Source organism: Chiroxiphia lanceolata, chromosome 4 (genome assembly GCF_009829145.1).
Source record: "Chiroxiphia lanceolata isolate bChiLan1 chromosome 4, bChiLan1.pri, whole genome shotgun sequence".
Lineage (NCBI taxonomy): Eukaryota > Metazoa > Chordata > Aves > Passeriformes > Pipridae > Chiroxiphia > Chiroxiphia lanceolata.
Window position 1 is genome coordinate 11,629,590 of NC_045640.1, and position 15,123 is coordinate 11,644,712.

General features: G+C 37.2%; 1 protein-coding gene across 5 annotated transcripts in view; it reads right to left on the reverse strand.

The window, feature by feature from the left end:
• Positions 1-237: 237 nt before the first annotated feature.
• The window catches only part of SH3TC1 (SH3 domain and tetratricopeptide repeats 1), a 31,593-nt gene continuing 16,707 nt past the window's right edge, over positions 238-15,123 (reverse strand). For 4 of the 5 annotated variants that reach the window (XM_032686781.1, XM_032686782.1, XM_032686783.1 and 1 more), the window contains 11 exons: positions 14,609-14,682; positions 13,567-13,762; positions 12,535-12,662; positions 10,260-10,301; positions 7,012-8,697; positions 6,458-6,638; positions 4,050-4,200; positions 2,444-2,566; positions 1,998-2,148; positions 970-1,166; positions 238-737 (listed from right to left, as the gene is read on the reverse strand). In XM_032686781.1, coding sequence (XP_032542672.1) covers positions 507-737; positions 970-1,166; positions 1,998-2,148; positions 2,444-2,566; positions 4,050-4,200; positions 6,458-6,638; positions 7,012-8,697; positions 10,260-10,301; positions 12,535-12,662; positions 13,567-13,762; positions 14,609-14,682 — 3,160 coding nt within the window. In that variant the 3' untranslated portion in view covers positions 238-506. Of the gene's footprint in view, positions 738-969; positions 1,167-1,997; positions 2,149-2,443; positions 2,567-4,049; positions 4,201-6,457; positions 6,639-7,011; positions 8,698-10,259; positions 10,302-12,534; positions 12,663-13,566; positions 13,763-14,608; positions 14,683-15,123 lie in introns of those variants that run through there. The other variant, XM_032686785.1, reaches the window with a different exon arrangement.

A 15,123-nucleotide genomic window follows, 5' to 3' on the forward strand; every position in this document is an offset into this window, starting at 1 on the left:
CAAACACCACAAACAACCAAACACCACAAACAACCAAACACCACAAACAACCAAACACCACAAACAACCAAACACCACAAACAACCAAACACCACAAACAACCAAACACCACAAACAACCAAACACCACAAACAACCAAACACCACAAACAACCAAACACCACAAACAACCAAACACCACAAACAACCAAACACCACAAACAACCAAACACCACAAACAAACAAACACCACAAACAAACAAACACCACAAACACAAACACAAAACCTGTTGGGTTTTGGTTTTAGTTCACATCCTTAAACATGTACAAGACTGTTTATCTTAAAGACAATGAAATGTAATTCACTGCCACATAGACTGGTAATATGGTCCGGGATGCTGAGCTCTGGCTTACAGCACATGCATAATGAAACATTGAACGCATCTTCCCACAGAGCCAGTGTGGGTACTTCTCTGGGTACTTCTCTAGGTACTTCTGTAGCAGTCAGACTGAATTTTCCAAAGATGCTTATGATCTCTTGTAACACCGATCAGGAGCTAGATTTATTCTCCTAACATTCAGCTCTGTTGCAAAGGTTCTTGCCTTTTGGTAGAAGAAGAGAGACATTTCCCGATCCACAAGGAAGTTATGGTAGATTACTGCAAGTCTGGTGTAAATCTTCAGTTGAGCTTTTTTGTTGCCCAGGTCCATGGCAGCAGCAAGTGCCAAATGGTAATAGCCTGCTGCATCAAAGGGATCCTGAAATAAGAGACACAAAAATAGTACCTCTATTGTACAATTAGTGTAAGACGATTGCCAAGTTCAGGCTTGTACATATCTAACAAAAGTAATATAGATTCTAAACTTCAGTAGGTTTTTCCACTTTATTGTTTACATTTCAAACACACAAAACCAGAACACGGCAAAACTTGATTCTATGAAACCTTAATCAGTGTAACAATTTTCTGCAGCAGTTATTAGAATTTCTTACCTTAAGGTCATAGAATATAATATCTCCTAAGATCAAATACACCTTGACATAATATAGTGTTTCCTCCTCAAACTCCAGAGGGGAGGAACAGAGGGACAAGGCCTTTAAATAGAAATGTTCAGCTAGTTCACAGTGACCCAAATGGTGATGGATGACAGCCAGACGATGGTAAGCTATTCGTTCATTTAGCTGATTTCCTAATGAGATGACATATGAATAAGATAAAACCAAAGAGATAAAGTAATCAGTCTCAAATCAGAATACATCTACACTATTTTTTTTTAATTTCTGTATTGAATTTGCTGAGCCTTTATTGCATACAATTACTTTTGCTTAAGAGATACATGCCCTTTAAGAAAAATCTCATGAAATTTCTGAATTTCCTGCTGTAGGATTTGACAGTGTCTAGGATTTTAAGAAATAGCTATATTAATCTCTCATGTATATATATACACCCTGTGCATACTTACATAGAATACAAATAGATTACTATGAAAGGAATGAAAGACAGAAAAGTAGTAGAATTAAAGACAAAAAGATGATTTTCCAGTGTGCTCAGAATCACCTGTCTGTGCTTGTAAAGAGAGGTGAGAGGGTTCTTAATCAGTTGAACAGTTCCCAAGCTTGAACAGTAATTTTAAAACTAGCCCTATAGTTTTTGATTACTTCATCCTGTGTTGGTTCACCAGCAGGGCTATGAGCAAATCTGAAAGCATATGACACTCAAAAGCCTCTTGGGACAATATTATTCATCAGCATTACATCTTAGCTGTTAGAAGCATACTCAGTTTGGACTTGAAATTCCAGGTTTAATTCTACACTCTCTCAAAGGTTTTCCATTATGAACGTAGACCTAGAAAAGGCAGCAATAAAGTTGTTCGTTCTTGACTAGAGGCACAGTAGCAATTATAGTATTGTTATGAAATCCTGGCAAGAAATCTGATGAATTAAAGGGAATAAAGCTTTAGAGTTCTGCTGTATTTTTAGAGGTATCATTCATATTCGGCTATAATAGAAATTGGTCTTACCTAAATTTACACTGAGCATAAGAGCTGCTCTTGCATATTCCAGACTTTCCTCATAGGCTCTCAGATTCATCAACAATTCCACTAGTTTATTGCATAATCTGAGTTCAGTGGTTTTGTTGCCAGTCTGAACAGCAAGTGGAAGAGCCCTGTCCTGAAACACATAACAGCATCTTATGTATGGCTGGACTCCAAGATGTGCACTGACAGGTTCTCGTTTACGTCAAATCAAGTAATTCTGGTTTCATTTTGCTCTTTGCTTATAACATAACTTGCAACCAGAAGAGAAGTTGAAACAGGAGATATCTACTAACACCATGACAAAGTTCTCAGGAGCAATAGCTTATAAACTGTTTGCTGAGAGGATCAGCTTCGGGTTCAGCATTTGTAGAATACCTCCTGTGGGGGGAGGTACATAACTATCGATGCAGTAAAAAAACTGCACAAACCCTGTAGAAAGTCACTGCTTTCTCCTTTTCCCAAGTACCATTGAAAAATATGTCTCCAGCAGCTTCAGACAATTCCATTCCTAAATTTGGATCTCCTGTGCAAAGAGCAGCATCCTGAGCAACCTGAAATGAAAATAAGGAATGGGGAAGGAAAGCGAAAAAGTAAATCTTTGTTACTTCATGGTAGAACATAATAAGTACAAGCAATTGGAAAAAACGATCCCTAAGGCTTCTCTTATTATAATGATAGGAAAGGCTATATTTGATGAGAACATGCTCTTTTGTGATAACCTGGTTTTGAGCAAGCCAGCAGCAGCTACTGAAGAAGAAACAAAGCCTGGTTTTCCCTTTATCTGGCAATAGTATCCTGCTACCTCTATCAGAAGATGGAACTCTAAAATCACTAGTGTATTTGATAGCTGCAACATACTAAATTTGAAATAGATCAAATATATCATAGAAATGTTTCAATTTTAAGGTAGGTATTGTTAACTGCAGCTTTAAAAGCCAGTGAAGTGAATTTTGTAAATAAATGCAGATCCACTATCCTGTTTTCCTGAATAAATACATGCCTTGTTAACAAAAAGGATTTAATGAAAGGCAGCAGGTATCTTCCCCAAGGCAACAATACCAGGATACTCAGTTATTGATAGGATAAGTAGTAATGAAAAAGTACATTCTCTCTACTTAAGCACAAAGGCAGCAATTCTTTTCCACCTGTTTTGGCTTCAGGTGCCTAAGGACTCTATTGCATAGCATTGTGGAGTCTGTGTTTTACCAGCAAGTTAAGATGTGATGCTTTGCACAAGTTACTGGCATAAATCACAGCTGTCAAATTTTTAGTGGGCAGATTCCTGCTTTGAGACTTTCCTCATGGATAGGCACTGACACTCTGCTCTAAATTCCATATTCCATACATGCACAGTATGAAATACACATGCATGTGCCTGACACACTCCTCCTCTTGGAGAAAACCAAGCAGATAGAGAAAATTATCCCACATGCTGATTTTGCTCTTGTACCACAAGGTGACTGACTTGGGGGCTATCAGCTAAAATTATTTTGTAAAAGAAAGAAGTAACAGGGGTATAGAACAGGTCCTTCTTGCAAATATATGCATTCAGTTTTGCTTGTAAGTATTCAAAATATAACCTAATTGAGAGAAAAATTTCAGTAGCACCACGTATTGTGTGTCAGGACATTTTAATATGAACTTTTTTCCTATATCTTCAGGTTTTGTAGATTTCTTTTTTAAACATCTTAACAACAGGTGTCTGGTTATTTTATTTAGAGATCACATTTTGGTATTACTCATACACCAGTCAAGACTCAAGCCCTGTATGGATCCTGCAGTATAAGGCAGCACTCCCCTTTACAATGGGAGAAAAGTATTTTTACAGCAGAGCAGGAACTAAGAAAGGTCACTTCCCAGAATCTTTCCAGAGTCAAGCAATACATAAAAATGAAGCACCAATGGAAAATGCTTTTGAGCATTACATAAATAGTGTCAACTATACGTTCAGAGCATACATTAGCAAAATCTCTGGAATCTCTATGTTGAATTACTTACCCTTACCATGCCACCTGCACCATGTTGACAGCATACCTGAATATAAAGATCCACAAGCTCATTCTGCCTCAGTACATAATATATCTGTCCTGCCCGTAGCCAAGCATATGCCTCTTTCTCTTTTTTCTGGAGATCTATAAATATCCCAAGGCTTCTTTTGGTATATTCCAGAGCTGACCTGTAGGCCCTGAAACGGGGAGAACTGCTAATCACTGAAGGGTTTCTTCAGAATTGCAAATGGATTTCTTCATAGTGAGAAAAGTTTCAGACAATCTGTTTCCCCTACTTCGTGCACAATTATAATTTCTCAGCTATATTACACTAGTAACCAGAGAACTGTCTTTTTCCTCTTCCTTTTTTTGTTCCATCTATGTCTCCTGCTAGATAGTTTAGATGTATCCTTTCTCTACCTCAAACTGAGAGGTAGAAAAATCTTTCCTCATCTTTAACTCTTCTACCATTACTGAAGTTTTCCTAAAAACTTCAGGAAGAAATTGCATCTGTAATCTCTTTTTTTAGTCACTTAGGCCATGTGACTTAAGCACAATTCAGACTAATCAGCAATTGTAGAAAAAAAACAGGGAAAATGGGGAGGGGGGTGGTAGGGCAGAGGAGAATGGGACATGACATGATCAGTTCTAGAAGCACCTTAATTATCAGATCATTAGACAGTACAATTTTCTTTAAGTGTAAAGAAAGACATATCAGATTTATTGACTTTACAATGTTTTAGACACAAAAAATCTGGACTCATTAAATCTGTCTTGTTCTGTATTCCCATCACCCTGACCTGTTGCATTTCCTTCCATGCACAAGGCACAAACAAATTAAAATATAACATGACCTGCATAGTTACAGTGAACCCTTACAGAGTGCATCTTTAGAACAGCATGCTTAGAGCTCCAAAGAGAACCAAAACAAATCTTAGAGTAATACCCTCCCTTGTACTTCACACTGTCAAGATTTCAGTTCTATCTCAACAAGATATTTCATCAGAGGGAAAAAAATTGGTTTTATCACTTTCTGATTCTTAAAAAGAGATTGAAGAGACCTGTCACTCATTTTATAATCATGAGAGGAAGTAAAGATTCACTGAACAAGCCTGACATTTCAGTCTGCTCTGCTAACAAGCTCCTAACACGAGGAAAGGCAAGATAGTTGAAGTAGTCCAACCCAGCCCAGTTATTGAATGCTACTTTCATCCCTCCAGAGTCTTTGCTTTTACAGCAGATAGAAGCATCTACCAATTCATAACCCAGCACAGCAGCTGGAACAGGTCAGGCTGGTCCGCTGGCATGGACACAGTAGTTTTCTGTTACTTGACCACAGACATATGTGCCCTGTTACTCAGCGCTGTTAACTCAAAGAATACTGTGATACTATGGTCTAATACCACATTGACTATGTGTTATTTTCTGGTAGCCTGCTAAGGTTATATAGTCTGGGAGCCAGGCTCCAAGGAAACCTAAGTTTTGTGTATTACAAGCACACTAAGCAGCAGCTTCTCCAGCTAGTAAAATCCTTCTGCAAATTCCAGGTAGCTTGAAATCTTAACCAACCCCTTTCTCTTCAGTCTCTCCAAAGAATGGTCACCAACTATTTCATTAAAAAGCAATGACCAAAGCAAAATAAATTGGGTGATCTACTAGCAAAGTTAGATGCTTGGACTGCAGCCACTTAAAGCTAAAATAGGCATCTGTTCTCTTTCCACAACTGAGAATATTTTTTTATCCTTACCAAGGCATGAATTCAGGTACTTGAAAATACCTGAATCCAAAGTGATTCCCTGAAGTACAGTAAGGAGAAAAAAAAAAAAAAAAAGCCTTTAAAGGTACTTTAAACATTGTTAGAGAAACCTGTAAGTTTCTCCAGCACCTGTTAGTTACTACGATTTAACTTGTGCAATCTGTTATTTCAATAGTGGAAAGCAAAAAATTGGTATTCTGAAAATAAGAGCAATATAGAAATTGCTGGAGACTAAAGCTACACAGTTTTGCACATAGGCTTCATACTTATATAAGTTCTGAAAAAAGCCTTTCCTCAAAGAGAAACACTTACATAGTGACAATTTAATGCCTGACCTGTTCAGAATACATAATTTGGGTGGTTTTTTTAAAAAGACTTGCAAAAATCATTGCAAACAAGTCATCTGATATAGCAGTTGTCAAGAGGTGCATAATAATATGTTTAAAATGTATCTATATAGATTTTAAAAATAAATTGGTTCTTCAAGTACTGCTAATTCCTGCTGAACATCTTGTCTCCCTTGAGAGATTATAGTTACTCAAAAAGAAACAAGAGAAATCTCCACTAGCATTGGACCCTTCAATTCTGATAAAGTCTATTAGCAAAGCGGAGAGAGAGAAAAAAATCATCATATTCAGCTTTTGCACAAATAACAGAAAAGTTAAAATCAGAATGAAAAGTCATTTAGCATGTCTTACCTTTCTGTTCCTAAAGACAAATAGAGCTGACTAATAGTTTCCAAAATTTGTCCCTCCAGAACTTTGTTGGACATCTTTCTAGCTAAAGATAGTTGATATTCATTATAGATGACACACTGAGCCTCGTTGGGAACAACTGTACTGTAAAACTGACACAGCAGTTTAATCGCTTGCAGTTGACCTAGGAGAATAGATTGGAAATACTAACATGAATCTCTATTTTAAAATGAAAGTTAAATTATTTTTAAAATTATTAATTCTCACCATTTCACAAATCACAGCGCAGTCAATGAAAAACGTAAAAGTCATAATAAGAAGATCCCACTGCCATTTCCTTCACCTCCAGAGTTAAAGGCTAGAGGTTACTTCAAACTTCATCTCCAAAATAAAATAGTAACACAATCACCTTACCTACATAAGCTCCTTAATCATGGTAGCAAGAATAAAGAAAATAAGATACGCCTCTTCTAAATGCAGCTCTAATATACCTATATAACAAAAATTCCCAAACAGGGTACATTTTGTGACTTGAGAGAAAAAAAAAATATACTTACTCTCCAGATGACTTGTCTCCATTGCAACTAAAAAAGCCCATTCATAGTAAAACCTTCCTTTTTCCCTTTGAGTTCCACCAACATAGTAACATCCCAACTGAAGGAGGACTTGGATAAAGTCTTGACCACAGTCCATACTTGGAAGCTTGGAGAATAGCTTAACTGCCCTGATAAAATAATGTTCTGCAAGCTTGCTGGCTGCTGCATGCAGGCAGAGTGCCCCAAAATTAGCCAGGGCTATAGCTTGGTTATGGGTCATCTCAGCCTCTTCTGAAAGTCGCAGCGCTTTGTAGTAGCTCTCAGCAGCTTCTTTTGTGTTGTTTGTCCTTTTCAAAGCAATAGCAAGCATATTATAAGCAATGCCTAGTTGGTGAGGACTACATGAAGAGCCTACAACAGTATTTAAAATGGTTAAAGCCACATCATATTGCTTGTAAAGAATGTATAACCAAGCAAGTGAAACCAAGTAGTTAATAGTTTCCTCTGGCTTAGCAGAAGCATCAGAGTCCAGTGCTTTCATCATGTAAGCAATGGCTTTTCCATACTGTTTGTGGTGGCTGTACAGTTTTGCTAAGTGAAGATAGATGGTGCTGCACAATCCTTGCTGCTCATCAGTAAACACAGACGAAAGGGCTTGTATGAGGTAAGGTGCAATTTGGGATGGGAATATTTGTCTGAGCTTTTTCAGGCCATAGAGTTTGGGAGCATTTTTGATGATTAAATCAATCCTTTTCAGGGAATCCATTAAAGTACTGGAGCTCTGGGGAGAGGTAACCTTTATGCAACTTAATACAATGTGTGGCAAACACTTTTCACTGTAGGACTCTGCTAGTTTGAAATAACAGTTGTTGGATAAGTTGTTTTGTAAACCCAGGTCATTGAGCAAGAGTTGAAACCTTTCCAAGAATGGCAGTGCCTCATCGTGTTGTTTGCGTGCGCTGTAATGTTTTGCCAGTAGAAAGCATGCCCTTGCCTCTGCATGTTGGTTCTGGCTCAAAACTGTCCTCTTCAGAGCATACTTCAGTATATCTGACTCCAGGTCAGCACTGCAAATGTAGTTGGGAATTCCCACGAGAAGAGATGTAGCCTTGTCAAAAACTCGAGCACACTTTTCTTTGTTCTTCTGTGTCAAGTAGATGACTGTTAGATTTGTATAAAGAGCAATCACGAAGTACAAATCATTAAACACTCCAGCTACTGCTCTCAGTGCTTCCTCAAAGTACACCCGAGCTTGGGAAAACTTCAGTTTTTTAACACTAAGCCTACCTAAGAGAAAGCATAGCCTTGCTAGTGCCCAGGACATTCCTGCTTTCTTTGCTGCTTCCCTTGCTAATCTTAAAAAACTAACCAGTTCTTCTTCTTCTGAAAATCCATAAAATAAGGTGTTGGTAAATGAGTAAGAGAAATCATACAGGTTTTTGAAGTTGCTCTCATACTCTTTCCTGTTTAAGAAAAGTAGCAGAGACTCAGGGATGTCAAATGCTTGAACATCATCTTGACATATGTGGAAGCGAGGTCCTTCAGGTGGAGGAAAGATTTCAATCTTTGAAGAACTAGCAGATTCCTTTCCTTCTGTAGCTGGCTCTCCTGCCTGAGTGGCCTCCAAATTCTTGAAGTTCTTCAGCAGTTCTTCTATCTTGCCATTCTTGCTAGTGGATCCTGCACTAGAATGGGAGCATGGAATTTCTGAAATTTAAAATAAGGTACAGATCATAACTTCCTCCATGCACGCACACAGATCTTTCATAGACCAACCGAAACACTTCTCAGTAGAAGATGCTTTTAAGAAAACATTATGTAAACATACTGTGATTTACTAACAGTATGGCTAAGAGACAAGAAAAGATGTAAAAAGATACCAGGAAGGATCAGGGAGGAACAAGTGTGGGAGACTGGAAGAGTGGGAATAAACAGGACTTGCCACGTGTAAGCAAGTTAGGGATCCATATAGTTGTCTAGCCAGACCCTGTGCCTGATCTAACACTAATCCAACTGAAGTTCAGTATTAATTCAAATTGCTTTGTGTCTGTGTACACTAAAAAATACACTCTGTATATTCTCTGCTCTCTCCACACATATATGAGCAAGAGAGATCTGCCAATGAATTACAGTTCAGTCTAGTTAGTAAGAAGGAGAAGATGAGAATCTAGGAAGACCCAAAGTCTGAATGGAGGCTGGAAAAAGGGCCCTGGGTCAGGGCATGGATACAGGTTGAACTTAAGGTATAAGGGAAATGTGAATTTAAGCATGCAAGCTGAGTAAGGGTATGTCCTGAGAACATGCTAAGGCAGGTTAACCAGGACAGAGAGTAAGACTGATATTTGAGTTACTGAAGTCTCACATGGCTGCTCTGGGTGTGCCTGCAAAGTTTCTATTCTCCTGCCCAGGTGTGGCCACCCAGGTCTAAACAATGTGTAATAGGATTTCTTCTTTCAGTCAAATACCAACCCTGATTATCTTTCTCAAATTTGGGGTGACTCATGTTGTCATTGATCTAAGTTCTCCTAGTGACAATATTGTTGAATATCTTACAAATATAATGAAGACAGATATGGCATCAACTCTTAGTCTGCCCGCTGTTATCCAGCCCAGTTAATAGGGCAGGGATTAGGGATGTAATTTGCAGTCATAGTGCTTAAGCTTACAGCTGCAGATGAACAGGAGCTTGTTGAAGCTGCAGATTTAGAGCTCAATTACCTTAGCATCTCATTTCTGAAACTGTACAGCAGAATCAAATATAAAAAATGGTGTTTAGAGAAATAATACAATAAAAATAATTATAGTGACAGCTTGCCAACAAAATGCAAAAGGGAAATAATTCTGTATCTTCATCAAAACATCTCCTTTGGGAAATCTATTTATGGGATGAAGTTTTCTAGCAGATGAAAAACCTGCTGGAATTCAAATCAGGACTTGTCAGGTGTCCCATAAACAATATTTTGCTCTGGAAAACAATGTGGAGGAGTTGGGAGGTAGTGCATATGTGTGTCACAGCAGTAAAAATAAGTCATACAGTCTGCAACTGGATAGCAAGTTCCAAGAAAGACATCTGATATTAGTGAAAACCCGCAATATTGTACAGCAAAACCTAGTGAGAAGGGGTTACAACAAAATCTCAGAAAGCAAACAATGAGAGAAGAAAATTAGAATTTGAAGAGACATTAGAAGAAGAAAAGCTAGTAAATATACCAGAAATATCAGAAGTCATGGTAATTTTATGTGAAAATTTTATGCATATGAATTATTACCATATTCATGAGCTTTCTGAAATTCTGGTTCTTCTAATTCATCTGTAAGAAAGAAAACACTCATGTTAGCTATGGTATCTTTGTTTTTAGGAGATTTAAAACTGAAAGAAAAGACAATTTTTGAGTTGATAATTCTTTATGTCAGGAGAATTTGATGTGTCCTGGAAATTTAAAAGAGAAGAAATTTTTAAGTCGGACCCAAAGCTAACAGATGAGGGACTTACCCTCCTGCTGACACAATTCACTGCTTCTACGTGGTTATCATCATGCACCTACCTCTGCTCAGTAAAGTGAGGAGACAACTGCATATCTCAGAATTAAAGCCAATCTGTCCTGCCTGAGGGATGCATTTCTGCTGCCTTAAAATACAAATGGGCAGCAAAGATATGACCATTCTCCACAACCCACTTGTAAAATGAGGTAACAAGGAGCCATTAATATTTTTAGTGTCATTCCCAGGGCAATGGAGGGAGGGGAAATATTTGTGAGGATTAGAGTGTCAGACTTTTGCGGACATTCTGGTAGTGTGCAGGTGAAAACATCACTCCGTCTTTTATTTTTAAAAAATGTATCTCTTAATTCCGTAGACATTATTACTATGGGTCTGGCTTTAAATTTTTATCATAGCACATCTGTAGAACATTTAAGAATTACTATTTTTGTGTAGGAGATATTTCTCAAGGCATTTCAGTTGTCATGCTGCATTTCAGGATTATGTTAACTGTCTTTCATACACTAGATGCAATAGAAGTGGTGCTGAAGGATATATTAAAAAAAAAAAATCACAGAGGCTCACAGACCTATTCAAGCTCTGTTTAAGCTGATGCAAAGCTACTTTACTAGCCTTTAAGAATGAACTCTCACTGACTGTTTACTTCTGAAACTCCTTTCTTTAAATGCTTTCCTGACTTTGGTGGATGAATGCCACAGATGTTTAGAGTAATTGTAACTTAATGTTCTGAATATCTAATCAAGGAAGTGCACATAAATAAACACTTCTCAGTACAGTGATTTAGATGTAAGCAATCAAAAACCCACTTATTCAGATCATACAACAATACATCAAGTGAATATTAAAAAATGCTTGCTCTGGATAAGTGGAGTTATGTTGATCAATTGTGCTGTTTAAGAGAAGTGGTAAAGAAGTGAAAGGGGGAAGATGTGAAAAGAAGTCAGCACTTAAGGTTAGGGAGAAGACGAGATGTGGTGAAAAACGCGGAACAGGCAAAAATAGCAGCATGTCCATGACATTGTTTTAATATTGCAGAGGTCTGAACTTTTGTTTCCAGGCTTTTCATTTGAGCAAGGAAGGTGAGCTGTGGAGTTATTTTGCACATTTACATGAGTTGCATTTTGCAGCTCAGGCCTGACATGCCTTAGTTATTGTTCACACACAGAGACTGATTTGTAGAATTAAACCAATGCACCCAAGTCAAAGGTACACACCGGCTGCTTTCAAACTGGAGCCTACAGGCCTGTCTCTTGGGATGGCACTAATGGAGATAAAACTTTGTTAGATATCTGACAAGCATATGCATCACCAACAGCCTGTGGTGGAAAAAGAAATTGCTGCCTCTGTTCAGTTCAGCAAGACAATTACGTTACCCTGCCTTACAGTAAGTCTACAAAGGTGAAACCCCAGTTACCCCTAATGGTTTATGTAAAGCCTCAGCTCGTAGAGAAATAACGTCTGTATCAGAGATAATGTTTATATTACTAGATTTTGCTATTTTTCTGTACCTTTGAAAGTTAAATCAAGCGTGAAGAGGCATATGTTTGCATTAGCTGTCAGTAGTTATTATGCCACCTTTCCCAAGATGAATGAAAAGCCAGCAGTATTTGGGTGAACATACTGCCTTTTTTAATGCAGCCATGTGAAATTATAATTCATAATGCAGACATGTAAAAGCTTGGAGATCTGTTCAGCTTGATAATAGAGTTTTTAAAAGCCTGCTGCTTAAATTCACTCAAAAAAAAAAAAAGACAAAGGACAAAAGAAGATTTGTAAATGCACTGCTGGGAAAACTCTTGCAACAGCAGTAAAGTAGCAAAGATGATATAAAGGATTTATACATGCCACATCTAAAAACCAACTGAATACTAAGATATTTCAAAGTAGGTATAAAGGTTGGAATCTCATTGAAATTAAAAACAAAACAACAACAAAAAAAACCCCAAACACAAAACAAAAAACAACACCAAAACCAGTTATAACAGAGATATAGAAACTGCAAACATATCTGGTGCAGCAAAAAGAAGTAAAACTCATACTTACCTATTCTGTACACAGAGCAAACATCTGTGATGGAGGTTTGTTTCAACAAATGTATTACTTCTTCCATTTTTTTTTCTTCTGAAAAAAAAGATAGCTCTTCTGCTTCAAGAAAATCCAGATCTCGTGGTCTAACAAGGAAAGGAATAACTTTGAAGGTGCTTGATAGCAGAGTTGGCTCAAGGAGCTCACTGCATCAGTCAGATTGGAACTTGTTAGAGAAACTAATACAATCTTTACATTATAGGTTGTGCTGTGTTCAAAATTAGTTTTAGTCACATTTATAAATAGCATATAAACTGATAGTAGCTACACTTGTAGCTAACAGTTTCTGCCATATCAGAGTAAGCTTTATGTAAGTGTCATGGTAGAGCATTTTTTGAGAGTATTTATTAGAAGGACAAACCTTTAAGGACATTATGGTATTGATTTTCTAATATAAGCCTAGAGTTACATATAAAATGGGTGTGCAAACAACATTTTGGAACTCCTTGTTTCAGCATGCAAACAGTTCAGGCATATTGGTAAGAGCAGCCTAATTACACAGTGCCAATGCATGCTGACATACACACTTTATTTAGAGGTTTCAGTCTGAATTATTAGCAACTATTTGTAAAGGTTCCATTGAAGCAAGTTAAGGCCTGTAATTGAGGGTATGGAAAAAAACAGAACTCAGATGCTTTAACAAGGACCTTCAGAGACTTGCAAAAATGGAACTGTCCACAAGGGTAAAGCTTCTTGGATCTTGTGATCCAAAGAAGAGAAACTGAACAATATACCAAGTCCAAAAGCTTCTTTGCCCAGTAAGAAGCTCAGCTACAAACTGATATTTTCCAACATTTAATCAGACTTCATATTCCAATTTCTTTGCATTTGTTTTGATTGATACATGCTACAACAATTCTCATCAAAACAAAAATACAACACAAAAAAACCCAAACCAAAACAAAAAAACCCCTAGATTTACCATTCACTGTTTTAAAGCTTAAGAGACTAAACCCCTTTTTGTTTATAAGATAAATACATATCACTCACTTATTTCCGGATAAGTCCAGTTTCACATGACTTGTCTTTACAAAACCTATTTGGCCAGTAAACACATGTCTTCCAAGAAACCATTCCATGCATTCAATGAAGTAGCCAAGGATCTCAATTTTGTCCCCGTCCTGGAAACTCAGCTCCTCTGGCACAATACTTGCATAATTCATCACAGCTAGACAGGATCCCATTGCTGTGTAATAGGGAGATAAGTAATATTTGCAGATAAAGTAACTTAACAATAGAAATGCACTTAATAAAAAAGCAACTCAGCAGAAGAATATATTTAGCAAGATACATTCCTGGAACTCATGAGTTGCACATCCGCTCTTGTAAGACTTAAAGCATGCAAAACCCAGTTTGGTTTGAGTGATGAGAATGGTAAATAGCATTTTAAAAAATCCTCATTTCTCAGCCATCAGAAAGCAAAGTCTAAAATGTTTTCAAAATTCTAGCAAATTCCATCACAAAGAAGAAAAAAATGGTTTAAGTCCTTACTTTATCTCTTACAAAGGGCTTTGAACTTGGGCCAGAGTAAAACGCTTAAACCAAACTAAAACAATCCCTAATGGATAAATATGCAGTGATATAGCAGTCAATACACTATTATAATGGAGATGCATGGTAGAAAATAAGCCATTTTTCTCTCTAACCTCAGACCATCTGTATAAGTTTTATTTCCCCAGCACTATTAGATAAAGCAATACACATATGAAAGATCCACAATGAAAGATTACATTGGAGCATTTTCTAATTTTAAAGATTATCGAAGCTACAGAGGCATCCTTGACTCAATTACTCTATTACTTTGTGCATCTTCTTCATACAGTATTTAGGAGGAAAAAGGGGAAAGAAGTGTAACTCAAATTAGGCAGAGCTTTACTCTCGCATTAATTTTACTGCAATGTAATTTTGAAAGCTGTTTTCCCATCCTAATAAAATGAGAAAAAAAGTAATTGAACCCTTTAGTGTGTCCTAGCAAAAGTATAGAATATGTTTGGGGTTATTTTAATGTTGATGTTTGAATGGAGTTTCTTACCAACTTTTCTGATGGATTTAGATTCAGTTTTGCATGAAAAATCAATAGGATTAGAATACCCTTTAAGAAACCATCTGAAAGTAGAAAAAGAAATTGAGGTTAGTGTGTAGAGCATTTCACTGAATGCTGTGACAACAACAGTGATATTTTAAATCCATTTGGAAACTAATGCATCCCTCTCACAACTAGTTTTCAATTTCAGCACAGCCCATACACTTCAGACAGTTATGTTTTGATTAATATTAGTAGTAAAAGTCCTCTTACTTTGGGCAAACAAACCAAACTGAGAAAGTCATGCTATTTCTCCTTGCCCCAGGTCATTCCAGTTTTAAGTACTGAGAGCACCAAGAATTAATTGTTTTATGGTGATTTCTAAAGTGAGTCCTTTGATGTCATTTTGGTTCTGGGCTTGAACTGATCTTGAGAAACTGCATTAAGGAGGTGAGTAGCTCCCAGCAATGTTAAGTGAAAAACACTGCTAGCCTGTTAACATCCACTTTTCCAAGCATCCTGAA